Source organism: Mauremys reevesii, linkage group 13, assembly GCF_016161935.1.
Source record: "Mauremys reevesii isolate NIE-2019 linkage group 13, ASM1616193v1, whole genome shotgun sequence".
Classification (NCBI taxonomy): Eukaryota; Metazoa; Chordata; order Testudines; family Geoemydidae; genus Mauremys; species Mauremys reevesii.
The window spans coordinates 36,451,387-36,471,824 of record NC_052635.1 but is presented as its reverse complement, the minus strand read 5'-3'; the positions used below and the strand labels follow the sequence as shown (position 1 = coordinate 36,471,824).

The following is a 20,438-nucleotide window of genomic DNA, read 5'->3' as shown; positions in this document are numbered from 1 at the left end:
TAAAAAAGCAATCATTATTTACTGCTTTAGTAACCTCAAGTGCTAAATGCCATCAGAACTGAACACATTACCACCTTAACTAGAAGAGAAGAAAATCATCATGCACTCAAACTATTTAATAACCGTAAATCAAAAATTAAGAACACGCTCAAGAAAGTGGTCTATGGATTGTGTTACTCATTAATGCGGAGTGTTGGATGACAAACACAACTAACAGCCATACCACTGAATTTTTCACACTCTGTAATAAGCGCTCATGTTGTTCTGCTATGGCCAAAGCAGCTGAGTGAACCTTCTGATAGATCGCCTCCCCGTCTCTTGTCTGAAAGATGAATAGTCCTTCCCCAGTGTCACACATCCTGTCAAAGCGAGAACAGAAATGATCCAAATGTGAGGTTTTCATTTGTTCAGGGTGATTTGTAAAGTATATTTTCGGCACTACTGCTGTAAAAAAAAAGTGATATCAAAGCAAAAGGTAATAAAAATAACAAATGATTGTTTGCAGTACAACACATGGATTTAGATACAACTTCATAAGCATATATACAGACTGCTAGAACAGGATATGATGATTACTCATCATTATCAATAACATACGGGCCAGATTCTCCAACCCATATTCATGGAGTAGTATTTACTTCTGCACATAATTGCTTCTCAATGTACAGAATCAAGTCCTTGGTGTATTTCACTTTCAAACTATGTACGCTTGAAAGGGTTTGATTCAGCTGTGAGACTCAGGCCCCTGTCTGGAATCTACATTACTGAACTAAATTAAATGATTGTGAATCTCTTTAGATTTATTAAAGATGTTTTTAGAAATAGGGAAGTGTCTCTTAGATCAGAAGAGTTACTAAGAAGAGAAATGTTACCTCCACATGCACTGGTGGATGTGAACTTTTTTTAATTGAGAAGACCAATATGTAAATTTGCAGAGAAAGTCAGTAATTAGGCTTATATTGATTTGCACCATTAGGAGAGCACAACATTTCCTCTGGGACCTGTGTGAAGCCACCATGCCATTTCTCTTCAGACTGTTGCTCTTTCAGCTCTATAGAGAAACATCCATTTCAACAGAAAACATAAGGGTCTAACAGGAATGAAAATAGCATTTTAACACTAATGCCAATGCTTTAAGGCAAAATTCCTCTTGCATCTACATGACAGATCCTGACTCCGCTATTTAGCTCTCCCTAATTGCACAGAACTCCAGTAAAATTTTGAGAGCAGAGTTTGCCTTCAACTTGAAACACTTGTACATGTAGCTAGTAGATCCATTAGTAACTCCTGATTGAATCTTCATGCCATTATGGCTAAGGTAGGTGCTATTAGTGACCACGGGTCAATCTTTGTGTTGTACGAATTACTGATAGAGTATGATATTCCCCCCCCCCCATTTTTTTAAATCTGTACATCCAATTCTCTGGGCTCATGTACAATATTTATTAAAAATAACTACACAGTAAAAAGTAGAATCAGTCTGCAAAAATTTGTGGTTTTTTAAGCAGCAACTTAAAACTATCCATATCAAAAGGATGAAACGTGAACAAGGTGTGGAGCATCCTCTGTAAGGTTCTGAACAATCTCCATGCTCATTCAATTCAGTATGAGGTGGGGAAGCCCATTAGTACCACCTAGAATTAGACCCCCTATTGCCTCTCTATGAAAATGGCTTACAGTATTATAGCAAAGCACTCACCTCCCTGCTTCAAACGTAAACCAAGTTGGGTCTCGTCCATACCGCCGGAGGGCACTTAATGGCCAAGAGATGAGTTTTACTCTGGGATTCTGGATATCCCAAAGACAGATATGCTCAAATGTTATCTGCAAGGTACATTCCCCATGCACCTCTAAATTAGGGGATGGCATTAAATACACATTGAATCTCTCTGGAAGAAAAACAAATGGTTGGTCTAAAATCTCTAAGATTTTCCTATTTTTCCTTTATTTATAATTACAAAGTCTTATATGCACTTTTAGCAATTACACCAAGAATAAAAACTCGCTTGCCTCAATTGATTGCATTTATTTCTAAAAATATACTGCATACAGAGTGAAGCCATTTAAGTACCATAAGAACAGTACATAGCAATGGTCTCTAAAAATCGATAAAGTGTTATCTACGTGATCACCTTTTAAAACAACTGAGATTTGAAGCTCTCTGAGGCAAGGGTCTATTTTATTACTCATCCGTAAAGGGCCTAATAGAATCCTGGATTCCAAGCCAGAAGGGATCATTGTGATTCTCTAGTCTGCTCTTCTGTATAACACAATCCATAGAATTTCCCAAAAATAATTCCTAGAGCAGATCTTTTAGAAAAAAAAGTCCCACCTTGGTTTAAAAATCATCAGTGATAAATCCACCATGAGACTTGGTAAAATTGTTCCAGTGGTTAATTTTCTCCCATCATTAAAAAAAATTACACTTTATTACCAGTCTGAATTTGTCCAGCTTCAACTTCCAAACACCAAGGGAGAAAGTTCAAGCTACCAAGGTTTAATATGTGGGGCTGCAAGAATCAGAGACCATACAGAAGCCACACAATGGAATTTAACAGCTCTCTGCATGCTGCACAACTAAACTCCCCAGTGGCCTGCTCTGCAGGAGATTGGAAGGGAGGTGAGCTCTGGTATGGCCTGGGAAGTGACTGGGACATTGCTAATGGATCCAGACCTACACAAATTCACTGACAATATGTCATATGGAAGGCTGCAGTAGGCTACAACTTGTTACCCATGACCTTCAGGAAGAGCTGGGAAACACTCCAGTGCTCTGGCCCGGGTTGGGATCACACAGAAGATTCAGCATTCTCTACCCAAGTAGGCTTTGATTCCCCAGACAAAGCCTATTTACTCAGGCCTTATATTCAGGACATGTGTCATTGTGAAGAACTATGGCAATGAACTTCTCTTCTAATAATTATAGTTGTATATAAAAAGCATCACAAGAATAGTTAAAGTGCAGTGCAAGTTTGTGCATTTAATAAATCTCTAATCTATGTTCATGACTGCTTAAGATTTTATAAGAACTCAATTTCGCAAAGAGGATTCCCTCAGTCTACTTCTCGCAGACATGGAATTATCTAAAGCCACTCACCCACTTGTCAAACTGGTTCCTTCTCATTCATCACCATTTTTTTAATTCACTTGACTTAGTGCACATATTTTGGATTGAATGAGTAACAATCAGAATTGATAGAGGAAAGTGGCAAGTAAATCTGAAAATTAATATGTTCTTTAATTTCAAGTCGGGATAGTATTTTAGAGGTTTAGAATCTGATTCTCCACTCTGTTACATTAGTTCTGTGATGGTATAACTCTGTTTAAGCCAGTGGAATTGCAATGGACAACGGAGACAATGTTTCCGAAACAGGGGCGGCTCTAGGCATTTTGCCACCCCAGTGGCTTGCCGCCCCAAGCACGCGCTTGGCGTGCTGGGGCCTGGAGCCGCCCCTGCTCCAAAAAGACAATGGAATGAAACACAGATTCAGATTTTTAACTCTGAAATCTGGTTTTAAAAAAGCTTGGAGAAATGCTTCTAAAGGAATTCCAGGTTTTCTTCAGGTGAAAAGACAACCTAAACTTTCAAAATTAACTCTTTTAGGTTCAATGAATGGTTAAAAATGTAGTTGATGTTGCATTCTCCATTATATTTTTAGTGCAAGTCCCTGGACTCAGTTTGCAACAGAAATGGGATGAGGGTTAATTATAAATTCTAATATGTTAACCATACATGGGCATCTTAGACCGTGTGTTTGGCCAGTATACAGACATGAGGGGAAATAAGCTAATAATTAGGGCTGCTTGAAAGGAGGAGAGATTCCAGCCTGTGCTTCTCAAAGAGGAGTGTATTTTCAAGGTATATGCATGTGGGCACACAAAAGGCATTCACAACTGTATTTTGCATGCTGTTAATAAAATTGTGTGCACTAATTAAATCATGGAAAGCCCACGTGTGCATGCAATTAGCTGATTTCCATATGCAAGTAAAGTAATTGAGCTCAGATTATGTATGCAATTATTATTTATATTGCTATATTTATTATTTGTATTTGTGCCTACGAGCCACAGTCATGAACTGGGACCTTATTTGGCTAGGTTCCTTCCAATGCAGAACCAAAAAGCATTCCCTGCCCCAAAGAGATTACAATGCACCTAATTTGGCTAAAAAAATCTGACTAGAACATTTCTAAAATCCTAAATCAGAGTGTCAGATTAGCAGAACAGGTTAGTGCTGATAACAATCAAGATTCGTGTTTTTAGTTTTGTTTTGGGGTTTGTTTTTTTGGTTTGTTGGTTTGGTTTTTGCAACAGGTTGTAAAAACTTAAGTATATTTCTGGTTTCTCCGTGCACAGCCCAAACATTTCAGTAACTGAGCCATGCCCTCAGGTAGGAATTATGTTCTAAAACTTTCTAAATGCTATAAAGTTCAATATTTCTGTACATACCACTCTGCTCCCTTTCTACACCAGATGCCAACAAGTCAGGCTCTCCAAGGCTTATGTCATTAATCTGAGTTCCTAGGCATTCCATCTGCAGCACTTTGCACCACTCATCCGCCTCGAGTTCTGTATAAATGCCCAGAAAATCTGTGTGTAGGTACAATATGTTTATAATTTCACAATTTACATTCCAGTGTTTTCTAATATACTGTGCCAGTTTACCCACCTGATTCACAAGCAAAGGTTTTGGATGTGTCATCATTAAAATAAATGCCTACAGCATGTTTCTTCGTGTTTTTTGGCAGTCGTAATATATTCTTCACATTATTGAGTTCCGTGACCTGAAAAAGAGTAATTTGGAGTTCTAATTAGAATCCTTGAATAATGACTATTGAACTATTGGAGGAGAGAAAGGAAACGCATTAAGCCAAGCTGGAGAAAAAAACCCAAAAAGAATGAGCCCATGAGCACACACAAGGAAAAGCCATCTTGACATGAATCAGGCTCTCAGATGAACCTGAAGATTCTAAATGATGTAGTCACATTGACACTTCCACACTGCCTCATTCTGTCTGTGCACAAGCTCCAGTGAAACCCAGTAAAAGCAGGATTTAAACCACAGGGATGGTGGAATCATCTCTTCAGGAAGCAGCATTCACGCCAGTGGGGAAACATCATTATGAAGTACATGGTAAAGAGCAAACAGGTGCAGCAGAAGTAGCAACAAGACCAAGAGAAAATATTTCACTTGAGCCACTCACTTTTAGCGGGTGAAACCGATTCTGTTATGACTTGCTCTATGGAAGAGTAAACACTAGTGTAGGTGAAATTTTTCACCTAAAACTATTTTTGATGGAAAATTAGTTTTTCAACAGAAGTGTCCACTTTCCTTGTAGGCCTGTGATAGCAGGGGGCTGGACCCAATGACCAAGGAGGTCCCTTGAAGTCCTATGTCCTACGTTCTTTGAAAATTTTCATTTTTTTGTCAGAAATACAAAAACCTGAAAACCAAAATGTTTAAGTCCTCTCCACCCCTCAAAAATATGGTTTTCAGTAGTTTTTAGCCAGAGATTTCCAGGCTTTGGTTGATAAAAACTGAAAAAGTTTTGATTTTCCGGTTTTCATTTTTTCAATGCAAAGTTGATTTCTCCCTCCCCTGTGGAAATCTCCCATTTTCTGTCCAGCTCTAGTAGACAGCTTCAGCAGACAACAGGTGATTTTTAATATTTCTACACAAAGAGCCCTATTTTCCAGCCTGGACTAAGATTTTGACCAAAAAAAGAGCCTAAAATTTGGCTCAGTGGTAACTGTTGGTTGCTCTGCACTATTAACACTCAGGGAAGTGGCTAAATATGGAATCAGGAGACTACATTTTTAGGCTTTTGGTTTGGAAAAAATCTTGTCTTTACATCTCAACATTTTCATTGCCAAAATAACCATTTGAACATGAACTTCAGCCACTCCCTCCACTGGTGCATTTTTTTGGTAATTTCATCAGAAAGAGGAAGGATGTGGCTGCTAGACCTGTTCTCTCCAAAGACAGCTTGCACCATCATTGTCCAGGTTTTCCTAGTTCTCTGAATATTACTGAAAGGGTATTGTAACATTAAGCAACATTACATCCCAGTGGAAAATTTCACTTGTTTTTTAACCATTGTGGGCTGGTTCTCTACAGTACTGAAAAACTAAAAGGCATTACAATCTATTTATAAAGAAGTGAGAGACAAATATCCTAATGAGCCTTAGGCTCCCACTGACCCTGTCTGACCCAGTTCCTCCTCAAAGCAGTTTTATTGCATGTTCCCTTCTGGCAAGAGAGAGAGAGAGAGAGAGAACAGCTCTATAGGAGGAAAATCTTTGAAAGCTAACCTCTCCTGAAGGAGAATGGGGAAAGTAGCAAAGTGATGGGTGCATTGTGAGCAGCCTCCAAAATAAAAAAAGCAATGCATTGGCTGAAACCTGTGTCTGGACTCAGACTTCATTGAGAAGCAGCAGAAAAAAGTCAGGAGGGTCATCACACAAACACTAAGCCAGCTGCTAAGTCTCACCTCCAAGTGGCTGAATTCAGAACTCAGTCTTTCTTGCCTATGGGTTTTAGAATCAATCTTGACATTGCTTTAAACAGGATAATGTAATTGTGCTTAATTTGCAGGATCTCTTCCCACTTTTACAGGGAAAGCTATGGTGAGAGAGCCCATGATGGAAGAGCATTCCTGATGCTAACAAGACACTAACAAACATTTTGATAAAAATAAGAAATCTGTCAATATATATTCCCCTCCCACTTCATCCCATTACAGGTGAACTGCAAATTATCAGCTGCCAAGTTCAACTTCTAAAATTTCCTTCTCGCCCCCAAGGAAAGAATTCAATAGCATGAGAGAAACAGTAGACATTTCCTCTTTTAGGACCAAAGTCTCCCTCTCTTACTCACAATGAATACTACTTTACTCTCTCTGAGTAGTTCCTCTGAAGAAAATGGGACTAATGGTGGAGTAAATTATTACTCATGTTGAGTAGAGAATGGTAGAATCTGACCCATAAAATAGTTTGCTACAGTATTACATAGAATGCACTACTCTTATCATTTACCATATAGCATTAGATAGAACACAGGGAAGAGCCCACTTCTTGAAGTCGTTAAGCCTGCTTTAGTTCTCCCCATTGTTCACAACAACAACATGGAGGCAGCTCAAGATTTGTGCAAGATTAGTGGCCACACAGAGATGGTATTATAGCTCCTTCCCTACCGGTGAGCTTAGGCCTGTGTGAATAGCATTGCTCTACATTGTAGAATTCCCTTCACAACTCCAGTTACTGGGCCTTCGCCAGACTGATGTTACTGGGTGTTTTTTGTCTACAGAATTTGAATCCATGATCACAAAAAGGTGAAATAACCTAATTCACTGATATGGCATCTCTGAAATAATGTAGCCTTCATCTTGTGGTTGGTAGAGGACCAGACCATGGAGAAAGATTGTTGCCAGAAGCTGGTATATGCATTCTTTCAATGATTTACATTAGACTTGACACATCCAGAGAAAAGCTTTCCAGAATAAAGTCTTCTGTTTCCAAATATTCTCTACACATTCATAAAGGCCAGATTCTGCTATCTGTACTCATGCTGAGCAGTAGCTTACAAATCAATGTATTACCTGCAGAATAATGTACTATTTAGTGTGGATAAGGGTTTCATAATGGGATATATGATGATTCACAGTGGTTTCCCTAATGTATATTAACAATAATATCAATATAAGCACTGTGGCCTGACACTTTAAGCAGTGGTCCATCAGGGTAATCCGCTGGCGGGCTGCAAGGCAGTGTTTACATTGATCGTTCCCAGTGGCCACGGTTTGCTGTACCCAGCCAATGAGAGCTCCGGGAAGCGGCGTGGGCTGGCCACTGCTTCCTGCAGCTCCCATTGGATGGGAACTGCGAACCATAGCCACTGGGAGCTGCGGGTGGCTGTTCCTGTGGACGGTCAATGTAAACACTATCTCGTGGCCCGCTAGCAGAATATCCTGAAGGGCTGCAGGTTGCCCACCACTGCTTTAGAGAATAAGGAGCTCTCTGTTCCCCTCTGTTGTTGAACAGGGGAAAGAATGGCCCCAGAGCTACTCTATTGAGTAGTGGAATTGAACTGACAAAGAAGAGAGGGGAACCCTATCTTGTGTCATGGAGTGCATCCAAAATGGCAAGGACTTTTCTCAAGGGACTTATATGTAGTAGTTCCCCTCTACTGAGGATCCTGTGCCATTGAGAGAACTTTTTGCTGAAGCCACAAAGTACAACACCAGAGCTACCATGGAAGAATCCAATGCCTGCAGATTGGATGCGAGATATCAGCCTTCATCATCTTAAATGGGACCATTAAAACACGCGCTTAAATGCATTGGTAGATTGGGGTTCAAAAGTCTCTCTTCCACAGGCCTCGTAAGGAGCAAGGAGCACTGTAGTCAGGTGACTAGGCTCTTAGAAGTTTCAAATGGAATTCTTTTTTATGTAAATAAGATTTTTGAGCGAACCGTGTATAAATTTAAACATGGGTTTTCAGTTGTTCAGCATATCATGACTATGGAGTTTGGGAAGAATATACAACTGAAGACGGGGAAAAAAAAGTACTGACATTATCAATTCATCTCAAAGGTCACGCAGTTATGAAGAACTACTGTGGTAATCCAAAAGGCAGGGCAATAGATTTCAATAGTAATTTAGTACACTTCAATTCATGCTTGAAATGCCAAAGTTCATCCATTTGAACAGCAACATTTGTTTTCATTTGGTTCCTTTTTCCTTTCACATTTGCTCTTTATGAGCGTACTATATCACAAAGCAAAGACTATTTATACTATTATCTATCTCTCATCATGATTACATTCATAGTGCCCATACTAACCAATTTTGATTTAACGGTTATCAAGAAACATTAATCCTAATGAACAAAACAAATTCTTCTTCACACCAATATTAGATCAGAGGAGGAAAATATATGGAATACAGAATGGCGTGGTTGGTAGAAAGTTTATTTTGAAGGCTTTCAGATGGGCCTTCTGCTGGTCATGCATGGGGTAAATTTCACCCTTTAGGACAAATCTTGGGAATACTGAAGTCAGTAGGAACTTTGCCATAGATTTAAATGAGACTTCAGATATTATACTGAAGAAAAAACCCACAGTTATAACTGAAGTTAGATAGTAAACAAAAATGTAGAAAGATTGGCAACATAGACAAAATTTATCAACAGCTACCAAACTTTAGAGCAAACTGCACTGGAAACTTAGTTCGGGCAGGAGGCATTTCACACAGTATGGTCTTTCTGAAATCCTTTACTTGTAGCTATGAACATTTTCTGATTATATTTGGTTTTGTAAACCTGAACAGGCTGCAGTGGAAACATTACCCTGTGTGCTGTGATAGATGTATAATCCACAATTTTGACCTCTGGTCCTGGTCCAAATATCTATGATAATGTGCACATCATTCCTTCTCTTCCCAGCTGGCTTCAACTCTAATTCTTTTTTGGTGCAAGGCTTCATAAACACAATGAGAAAAATAACTTGAAGAAACCAAGCACTAGGGGTGTCATTTGGACCGTGAATTACACAAATGATTGGTTGTGAAGTATTAACCACCAACATCCCTTCACAGATCAACTCTTCAATTCTCTACTTCCAGACTCTTCAGCCAGAAGACTTACTTTTTGTGTGCTTTGCTTTCAAGGCTGCCATTTTATGTAGCCTGAGCTGTGCAGCAGAAGTCTCTGCTGTTTCCCTTTTATTCTTCACAGCTATATTTTTATTTTTGGAATTGTTACTGAACATGTAAGAAATGACAAGAAGACAGACACATTCCAACATGGGAAAACCCCCTTCTTTTAAGATCTAACTTTAGCCAATGGGTTATCCATGTTCTTTAGGCTCAAAATTGCACCTGTGTATCTGAGGGGGAAACTGTGTAAAGACCTCTTGATAACTGGGCTACTAAATCCCTCAACAAGCCATCATCATCATCATCTCCAGGTATCCAGGCAGTCTTCCTTCAGCTGACACTTGTGTGGCAGATGGTGCAAATGGCCTGGCACAAGTATGTTCAATCTATGTTGAAAAGTGACAGACTGCTAACATCTTTAGTATTGTGCTTTTTGGCAAGAATGGCTGATGAAGAAGTCTGAAAATAACTGGAAATATTTGTGACTGAATTTTTCCTGGTTTTCTTTGAGGGTGACTTGTGTCACCTTCTTACCCAGTGTTGTTTATTATTGTTACTACTACTATTTTTCTTTTCTGCATCTTACTAACTCTCCTTGACTCAGATTCTTTCACAGCAAATGTATTTTCATATGTATGATTTGTGCTGTGCTAACATTAATTAGTTAATCCTCAGCAGTTCTTTCAGATAATGATAATTACTGTACCAACTCCCGTTTTTAGAAATAGGAAAACTGAGACACAAAGAAATTAAGGCCAACGTTTTCAAAAGTGACCACTAATTGTGGATGTTTGCCACAGTTTCAGGGTAACTGCACCTGTGACCTGCTCAAACCATGCCCTCTTAGGTCTCTAACAATCACTCTCACTGAACAGGGACCCATGTTCCACTCTCTCCTGACCAGGGCTTTAGGCTTGCAGCCTTCTGGTACTCAGAGAGGTTCTCCCCAGCAGATCTGATCAAAAGTCTAGGCTCCATGTGTTGCTGTCTCTCCAAGGGCTATGACTGATATACTCCAGTGGTTACAAGTCATCACGGGTCCTAGCAAGCACTACCTAGGACTGCTGTGAGTGATATCTAAGGCTCTGTGTTCTGTAGAGTGGCCACTGATGCATCCCCAGAATACTAGACATTGCAGTACTTCTGGAGTGGTGTGACCCTGCACCATGTATGTGAGGTCACGCCAGATGGGGCGGAGCAGTACACTCTGCAAAATGGCCTCCTTTCCAAAAACAGGACTTAAAACCAGACAAATGTCCTGCCTTGGGCTCTGGATCTCCTGGGGTTTGTCAGACTTCTAGAGCTGCAGCGCTGGTTCCTCCTTTTGCCAGTCTGGCATATTTCCTGGGTACTGACTCAGTCTGCTACCTGATCAGTCTCCTGCCTTAGCCCCAGGACCAGCAGTGACACCCCACGAGATACCCCAGTTAATTAAACACACTCCTTTCCCTTAACTCCATCCAAAAAGTATGAAGGTCCTAGTTTACAGTTTAACACCCTCAGGGCATAAAGTAGTTGTCGAGCAGTCAGCACACACACACACACTTTGCACAATCCAAATCCTTTATATTCTTTTATTCGTAATCATGTCAAGAACAGGGGAGCACGGATCATACAAAAGAACAAACATCTGAAACCACAATGTGCCACACTTTCTAGTTCACACTTCCCTTGTGAGCCCTTGGGAAACATCAGGGTCCAGGAAAACAAAGTGTTCCCTCCTCATACAGGCTGTGGTATGCTAGCTGGTCTCTCTCACTCATGGAGCCCCTCACCCAGCTTCTGTGACCTTCTGCTCTCCTGCCCCATCCTACCTCTTCCTCTCTGGCCACCAGTTCCTCTGTTTCTTTATTTAAGCCCCTCCTGGTCAGCTGGCCTGTTTTGTTCTACTGCTGGTATGTTTCCACTGTCAAGTACCATTGTTAATCTTAAGTATTTCCTTTTGTATCTGTCTGGTGTGTACAAAATTAGGAGGAGTACATTTGCAGCTGGAACTCTACTCCAGCCTCCATGTATGGGTGCAAAAAAATTATATGTACTCTTACTTGCACTTGCTTTTACAGTCACAAACACCTGCTAACAATCCTAGCACCTGTGGGCATAAACAGTTTTTAAATGTTTAGAGGGCCAAATATATCATACCTTTCTGAAAGGGGTAAATTATCAACCATTAGCCTCCATCTCTGCATGTGCAAAGCTGCATGCACACAAAGATACAAGTGTGTTATGGTTTGACATCTGACAAAAATGATATTACATTTCATAAGGCTTCCAATTCTGGCTTGTAGAAGGATTATGGCTAAAACCACCTACTGAATTTTGAGACTGGAATTATTAGGACTTATCACCAACTCTATCACTCTCAGAACTAGTCCCTTGGCTCACATGTTCAGTTGAGCTGTGCTTGAGATCCATAACCACTGGCTACCAGCTTTATACTACTTGTCACTTCACAGTAAGGAATGGCACATATACACTATAATACGCCTGATAAATCTTGATGTATGACAGTCCAATAAAGATGCCAAAAATGCCCTGCCAACTTTTTTCAAGTCTCAGACCAGACACTTTATTTATAATAAGTGATAGTATTCATTAAAATAAATGAGGGGTAGCCGTGTTAGTCTGGATCTGTAAAAGCAACAAAGAATCCTGTGGCACCTTATACTAACACAGTTGTTGCAGCAGAGCTTTTCGTGGGTCATACCCACTGTTAAGCCAATGCTCATGCTGCAGAACGTCTGTTAGTCTATAAGGTGCCACAGGATTCTTTGTTGCCATTAAAATAAATGTTTAACAACCAGTGATTAGCAGAGTGGTCATACTTTAAATGTTTAATTTGCTACCAATATAGTTTTGCATTAGCGATCTCAGAGAACAATTACAAATTACACAATTCAATTTTCCAAATGGATTATTTTGTAACTAGGCAGAAAGACTGCTTAAATTACTTCTGCTGTTTCAAGGGAAAATTAATACGACCGGATTAAAACTCAGATCCCCTTGAGGAATCAGTATATTACTGTCAGCATTATGCAATTAGTTGGTATAGTGTTGGAAAATTAAGACTGTTTCTGGTATGTTGCAAAGTCAAAAGACATTTAGAGAAACAAGAATTTAACTTCCAACATTCCCCCCCACCTTCTTTGCATATGATAACTTGTAGATGATGATTTATTTATGTTTACCAATGAAAACAAGACAGCTACCTAAAAGGCAATTTTCTGCCCAGCTTTTGTAGCCTGTATCCTAATTATTTTTCCTCCCTTGTGGGACTGCATGAATTAAGTGGTCAATTCATTTTGTGTATACAAATTTGCAGCCCATTTCTTAAGCTTCAGATGACTTTGTTCTCACACAAGTCACCTATCTATAGCCTTGCCCTGAATAAATCACATCCATAGAGCCCTTTAACCTTTATATGTTGTAAAACTAATAGAAGATTCCAAAGTTAAACTGATATTATTTATAGGGAAATATTTTACAAAGTTACTTATTTCGAAAGGATTTGTTGTTCTTTTACCTTAACGAGGCATTGATTTTTATTTATTATGTACAGGACTCTTCCATGGAACCTGGATTGGTAATGGAACTATTGAACCCTCCCCTATGCACTCAAAAAAGGGCTAGCTAAAATTTGGCCCTAGGAAATTAGTAGAGAGCTTGTATGGCATAACTTAACATCTACTGAAACTATTATGCCTTGCCCATCACCATGGGCACATACGAACACATACATACGAACAAAGCCCACATACCATTAATCTTTAGAATCTTCAACCCAAAGACAAACCTGTTTTTCCTACCTTTAATGATTCTCTGCTGTAGGTATTTTAAGCCATGTGCAGGGCTGGCAAACTCTCAGTTCTGTCCTCAAAATTTGTGCCCACAATTGAGTCTATCTTCAGAAGCTGACAAACAGGGATTCTCAGAAGCCAGCAAGATGAGTGAGTAACTGCCAGGAGTGAAATGCCAAGGATGAGGATGGATTTGGGGCCCAGATCCACAAAGGTATTTAAGCATCTGTGGGAACATCTACACTGCAACGGGGAGCATGCTTCCCAGCTTGGATACACAGACACACGCTAACACACTAGCTCTGTTCGAGCTCACATGCTAGAAATAGCAGCATAGCGGGGGATAGCACAGGCAGCAGCTCAGGCTAGCTACACAAGTACAGACCCATCCAGACCCCTTGGATACATATTTGGGTGGCTAGCCCAAACCCTGCCCCTTGTGCTATCCCTGTCTACACTGCTATTTTATTGTGCTTTCTCAAGCAGAGCTAGTGAGTCTGTCTACTGGAGCTGAGAAGCAGGTTCCCAGCTACAGTGTAGACATGTCCTGATTGGCAAGCCAGAAGCAGGTGCCTATCTCTGCTTTGGACTTTCATCCATGAACTTTCTCCAGGTCAGCCCTTTCTCATGAAAAACCATAAAGATGCCACCTGACTCCAATAGTGAATAGTCCAGTGGACTGAGAATTCACCCAGGGTGTGGGAGACCCAGTTCAAATCCCTGCTGTGCCTGATTAAGAGCAGAGACTTTAATCCACGTTTCCCACCGTCCTGGAGAGTTTCCCCAACCACCACACTAGAGGCTGCTCTGGGGCGGGTCTCTCTTACTCTCTTCTGTTGAAGCTTTCCCACTTTCCATGTGTAAATATTCATTAGGCCATGGAGGGAGGGGGAGAAAGAGAGAGATTGGAGCAGCTATAGAGTCAATGAAAATTTAAATGTATACAATGTGGAACAGCTTCAAAAGGAGAGACTGAGAATGACCCATGTCTGGGCACCCTCATGGGAGACCTGGGCTTTAAGTCCCTACACCAAGTTAGACAGGGAGGATGGAATCTGAGTCACCTACACTAACCACTGGGCTATTGGATATTCTGCAGGACATGCATGCTTACAGCAGTCCCCCAAATTCCCCATCTGTTTGCTCCTGTCTTTTGAGCAAGATGGCGTGCTTTGCGAATGCCTACCAGATCGGGCACCGCAGGCGAGGCAGGCAGGGGAATGCCTAGCTTGGGAATCCCACCAAGCTCTGGGCATGAGCTAGGGCTCCAAGCAGCTCATTAGCTGCAGGGCGGCATCAGGTCTTTGTGCGTGCCCATCAGTGGAAACTTAAGCACCTAGGGGGAGTAAGGCATCTACAAGATTAGGTGGCACCTGAGCAGTGGTTTGATGAATGTCCGTGGAGCCTAAATGTTGGACTTTGGCATCTAAAGAGGCAGTTAGGTGCCTAAATACCTTTATGAATCTAGCCCCAAATCACTAGGCATAATGAGCAGGGCTATGCATGAAAACAATAATCTATAAGTAAATTTCCCTTTTTTTGTGTGTCCAGTAAAAGACCTTTAACATTTAGGGGACTGGCTGGAGGAGGGGTCAGAGGTGTTGTTTAAAAAAAGAAGAAGAAGAAAGAAATGTAAAAAGCCTTTTACAAGTAATTTGAAAATGCTGTGAAGGTTTTAGGTTTTTCAGGATTTCCCATAAGCCATACTACATGTTTTTCCTTGATCTTGGGGGAACATCATTAATTTTAAAACATCTAGTCCACCCCAACACACATTCATATTTTTCAGGATATTCTTTAAATAAAATAAACATATGTATGTTTAAAGGCCTGATTCAGATAAATTAGGTGCGCATAATCTCTCTGATTGCATATGTAAATGCTCCTAGTTATTTGATTGTGCATTTGCACTGATTGGGGAAGTCAGTCTTGAAGTTGAAATTCATGCTGGCTTCTGTACTGTCAGTCTGAAATTAATCACAAGTTACGTCAATAAATGATATACTCTCCATTTATTTGTATTTGATTTACCAGCATATTTTTCACATTTAGGAAGTGGCCTGATGCATACTTAAAATAAAGGTCCAAATCTGTGTTGCATCAGAGACACAGCACAGAAGATACAGGCCGCAGAGCGTGGGAGGAAAGGTGGCTTTACCCCACCAAGTTTGCAAGGCAGCCAAAACAGCATTCAGCATAAGTGAGAGCATCCTCCAGGCTGCCTATGGGCTTCACTGCATCTCAGTGTCTCCATAGTGCCAAGCACTATGGCTAGGCCTCCTCCCACCCTCAACCCAATCCCTGCCTTGCATCTTATCCTGGAGCTTGTGGGGGTGAGACACTATCAGGGAGCTTGTGTCATCCCTATGCTACTTCTACATCAGAGGCTCTCACTCAGCCCCTTTCAGTCCCTTTACAGCCCCATACACCACTGGAGTGGCATAGAGGTGGCAGAGTTGATCCCAGAATTCCAATCTGGGTTAAGCCTGGCTGAACCATTCAGAAAAGCAAAGCAAACTCATCTGAACTAACTGTTCAGATATGCAAAGCAGAATATAGATATCGTGGGTCCGTGATCAGCAGTCTCAGATACCTCAATGTGATGACACCATTCTAGACCCACAGACCAAAACCCTAAGTGGTGACATAGTAAAGCAGCCCACCAAGCAGAACTCAAAAGAGTTCTCAGACCACGGAAATTGAGAGTCTGACCCCAGATCCAGGACTACTGGTATAATAATGCCATGAAAGCAGATGCTTAAAAAAGAGCCGTGTCCTATCACAATAAATTAAAAGTAACACCTGCAGTTAAATCTATCATTTAAAAAAATAATAATAAGAAGAAAAGACTTAACACTTCAGTGAAGAAGCAGGTGCTACAGAAACACTGGCTGTTTTCACCATTTTTCCTCCCTTCCTCCCCCCCACCTTATAGTTTTTGTGATAGTGTAAAACTTTTCCTGTAGAATGATATATAAGGCGAGCAGAGGCTCCTGCTGTTACTAGATTTGATACTGCCTTTAGCAGCATTTGAGAGTCATTTTTCAGGGCCCAAGAGGGAGGTTAATAACCAAAATTCTTAAATGTTATTAATACAAAAGTGGAGTTACAGTATCACTTGTCGAGCTGGACCTCATTCCCCTGGATTCATTAGCACAATCTCTCGGCGCAGTGACACCAGACATGGTAAAGAGGTGGGGCTGCTTTCTCATTTGTCGTAGCAATGCTGCCTTTGTCATAGCTATTTAAAAGCAACCTTCTTTCCCACGGGTATTTAATGAGAATATTAACAGAAAAGAACACAAAGCTATTACCACACACTTAGACCCATTCTTGCTGACCAGTGTGACTATATATCAATAAAGGCAGAGTGCCACGATTCCATGTTAGTCTCATACATCAAAGCAACAGAGCGTAAAGATGATGCCTTAGTACAATACATCACCAAAGCCACATTACTCTAATGATATACATAGTGAAAAACTGACCAGAGGGAATATTAGCTGAAATTTCTGCCACGTAAAATTGGTTTTGAATTATTAGCCATGCTGTTCCTAGAACCAGCGCATGAGTCAAATAAAGGAATAATGATGATGTGGCTATTTTTCTCTTCACTCTATTAGATTTAGTTAATATTACTATTATTAATTGTTATTATTATGATTAGACACAGATTATATCCCAGATTGGAATTTCACACATCTACAAAGTAGCCCTCAGGCCCCGACTCATCTAGACAGACAATGCGCCATTCTTCTTGGTAACTATGACATCATGGCGAGTAACATCAGAAAGACTAAACTCCATTTCTGAGCAATCACCTTCAAAATTTGCATTCACAATATGGATATATGCCCAGCACCTAAGTGAGAGGATGCAGGGAAAAAAAAGTTTTCCATGATACATGAGGGTGGGAGAGGGAGGTTTGAGTATAGCTGACAAGTTGGCCCACATAGTCCTCCAAACTTTAGGTACTACTTTTTGTGGCTACGACAGCCTTTGTTCTGATGCCATAGACTACAAGAGGCAGTTCTACAAAACTCTCAGAAATTTCCTATAAAATATACTCTGATGGTAGAAATAGCAATTGAATGCATGTTACTCAATACTCCCATCTATAATTTGAAAACCTCAGTAGAAAGAATGAAAGGTAGATCTCACAACCAGGCAGGTCCAGATGACCATTCAAGCTACACTGTGGATTAGACCAGTGGTTCTCAAACTAGGGCTGCCACTTGTTCAGGAAAAGCCCCTGGCCCGCAGTTTGTTTACCTGCCGTGTCCACAGGTTTGGCCGATCGCGGCTCCCACTGGCCACGGTTCGCCGCTCCAGGCCAATGGGGGCTGCAGGAAGCGGCACGGGCTGAGGGACGTGCTGGCCACCCTGCCTGGAGCGGTGAACCACGGCCAGTGGGAGCAGTGATCGGCCGAACCTGCAGACACGGCAGGTAAACAAACCGGCCCGGCCCGCCAGGGGCTTTCCCTGAACAAGCGGCGGCCCTAGTTTCAGAATCACTGGATCAGACAATCTCTTTTGCTTGGATGGACACTAGCACAGAATTCAGCTCTGATGGACATTGATTAGGGACACATCTCACTGAGGAGTTCCTTTGTATTGCAGAGTGTCTGGATGAGGCAGAGCTGGTGGAAAATTTTCATATTTCTGGTGAAAACAGTAAAAAAAAAAAAGATGATTTTGTGATACGTTTTTGCTATTTTGACCAGCTTATAGAGTGGTTGACATTTTTTCAAAAATTCTAAATTTGGCCTAAAAATCTTCAATCACTTGTCGGAGAAAGGTAAACATCCAGGGCCCTCTGAACTAGTCTGTGCTTAACATTGAGCACATGAAACTTCATGTAAACAGGAGTAGTGATTTGAGGACAAGGGATTTCCCAGCTCAAACTAGATGGGTTGTCAAGAGTAAGGGGCAGAAAAAGGAGCTGCAGTTATTTTGGCTACAGGTTGGACATACTGGGGCAAGACCCTCAGCTGATGCAAATCAGTGGCATAGCTACACTGAAGTCAATGGAATTATTTCAGTTTATACCAGGTGAGGAATCTGCAACTTTATCAATGACTTTACCATCTCTGTACAAGAAAAATAGTAGAGCTGAGTGGGAAATGGTTTTCTTGTCCCATGAAAATTTTTGAGATAACAAAAGAATTTCCCATCCTGAAATTGGTTGAAAATTTGAAAATTTTCACAAACAGGAAAAAAAAATCTAGCTGGGTCAAATCAAAACATTTTCTTTTAGTAATTTTGAGAAGTTTCATTTTGATTTCAATTTATTAATTATTATTATATTAGAGCTAGCATCAATTTCAAAGGAAAAGTAATTTCAACCTGGAAAACTGCAACTTTGTGTTTCAAAAATGTCAAAACAAAACATTGACAATTCTGATACTTCTTTCCTCTAATTTTGTTGTTTTGTGTTGAAAATTTTGTCAAAACTGACCCTTTCCTACAAACAGTTAAATAAAATGGTATTTTTCAACAAAAAGATTTGTCAGAAAATTCCCAACCAGGCCTAGTAAACAGGACTTGTGGACATTTTGTAAATTAATAAGTTATGCTACAGCTGAAAAACACCCTCTCTCCATTTCTAATTTCTCTCCCAATGAAAAATGTGGATACTGCTACGCCACAGACTCTGTTACCACAGCAAAGGGGAAATACTAGTACTATCGCTCATCCTGGTGCATAATTGAATTTAAACAATACTGTCTGATAAGCATTGCTTATTTTTCATTTTTGGGAGTGCACAGAAGAATGATAAACATGGAGAAGCAGTAAATTATAATGACGACCCTGACTGTTTGGTGAGGGGCGCCGAGAGAATACACTTCCAGATTCACTGTTGGAATAGTGAATGAAATCAGTAATTAAAATAACATTTACTCTAGACTACAAATGATTTCTGATGAAAACGTACATACTGCAGCAGAAATATTCTGGATATAGATCATTATTATTGTGACTAATTTGCATTGCAGTAGTGCATTTAGGGCCCTGCTCCAAATCAGAGTCCTGTCATACACGGCACTGCACAAACTTATAGCCAGCAGTTTACATCTAAACCATGGGGGCAAACTAGCTTCTTGTGAACACACTTCTACTGGGCATGAGGACATCCACGCCCAGGCTTGTTGACCAACATACTTACAATGTCGAGCTCCACTGGCCACATGCCTGGCTCACCTACAAATTCTTGTCCATTGTGGTCCCCCCCATATGGAGACATCCTGGAATACTACTCCATTTTGTACAGGAAATTGCAGAATACCTTGCATGGATTCTTTGTGGCTTTGCTTCCCCTGTATTTAGACATTTGAGTCTTATATATCTGGAAACTGGGGCAGGTCTGGTTAACAGGCTCTGGAGTTTGAAAAGTTTTGGTTGGAATAACCTGGATTTCCCATGGCAGAATCTCATTGGGAAAGCCTGGCTTGTGCACCGTAGGTTTGCTTAAATTCTCATGGATTGGCCAGTACCAGAAGTGGGACTATTAATCTGCCACAGGATGAGCTGGCCCATTAACAGGGTTGAGGCCTCAGCTGAACCTGTATCAGATTTGGTCTGGTGGTGGTCTCCCCAAGTAGAAGCAGCGAGTGAAGTCACCTGACAAAGCGTCAGGTGACTAGGAATTGGGCTTTCTGGGGGAATAAAAGGACAGTCCTGGCCAACTGGCTGCTTGGCCTGTGGATGAGAGTCAACTGACTGGAATATACCATTTAGCTTGACACATTTGGGCTTGAACTCAAAATGCAGCATGAGCAACCATACCAAAATGTTTGTGAATACCCAGAAAGACCAAGAACAGTTTCCAAAAATCTTGAACGGGAAGTGCATGTACATAGAGGTTTGAAAGGATGGCGGTTGATCTAGGAATGCGGGTCAAACTCAAACCTAGACAGATTTCAAATGTATTCAGTGTCTGAGTCAAATCTTTCACACAACTCCAAAAAATATCATAAAATGTAGTTC

The 20,438-nt window shown here is 40.7% G+C and overlaps 1 protein-coding gene across 14 annotated transcripts in view; it reads right to left on the bottom strand.

Moving 5' to 3' along the window:
• Positions 1 to 20,438, bottom strand: part of DOK5 (docking protein 5) — a 136,906-nt gene that overhangs the window by 20,383 nt on the left and 96,085 nt on the right. For 9 of the 14 annotated variants that reach the window (XR_005587818.1, XR_005587819.1, XM_039498426.1 and 6 more), the window contains exons 3-6: positions 4,670 to 4,784; positions 4,450 to 4,590; positions 1,700 to 1,889; positions 224 to 359 (exon numbers count right to left, since the gene is read on the bottom strand). Coding sequence is in view for 12 of the 14 variants with exons in the window: in XM_039498418.1 (XP_039354352.1) it covers positions 224 to 359; positions 1,700 to 1,889; positions 4,450 to 4,590; positions 4,670 to 4,784 (582 nt within the window). In the remaining 2 variants the exon portion in view is untranslated. Of the gene's footprint in view, positions 1 to 223; positions 360 to 1,699; positions 1,890 to 4,449; positions 4,591 to 4,669; positions 4,785 to 13,460; positions 13,610 to 20,438 lie in introns of all 14 variants that reach the window. The other 5 variants (XM_039498421.1, XM_039498424.1, XM_039498425.1 and 2 more) reach the window with 2 other exon arrangements.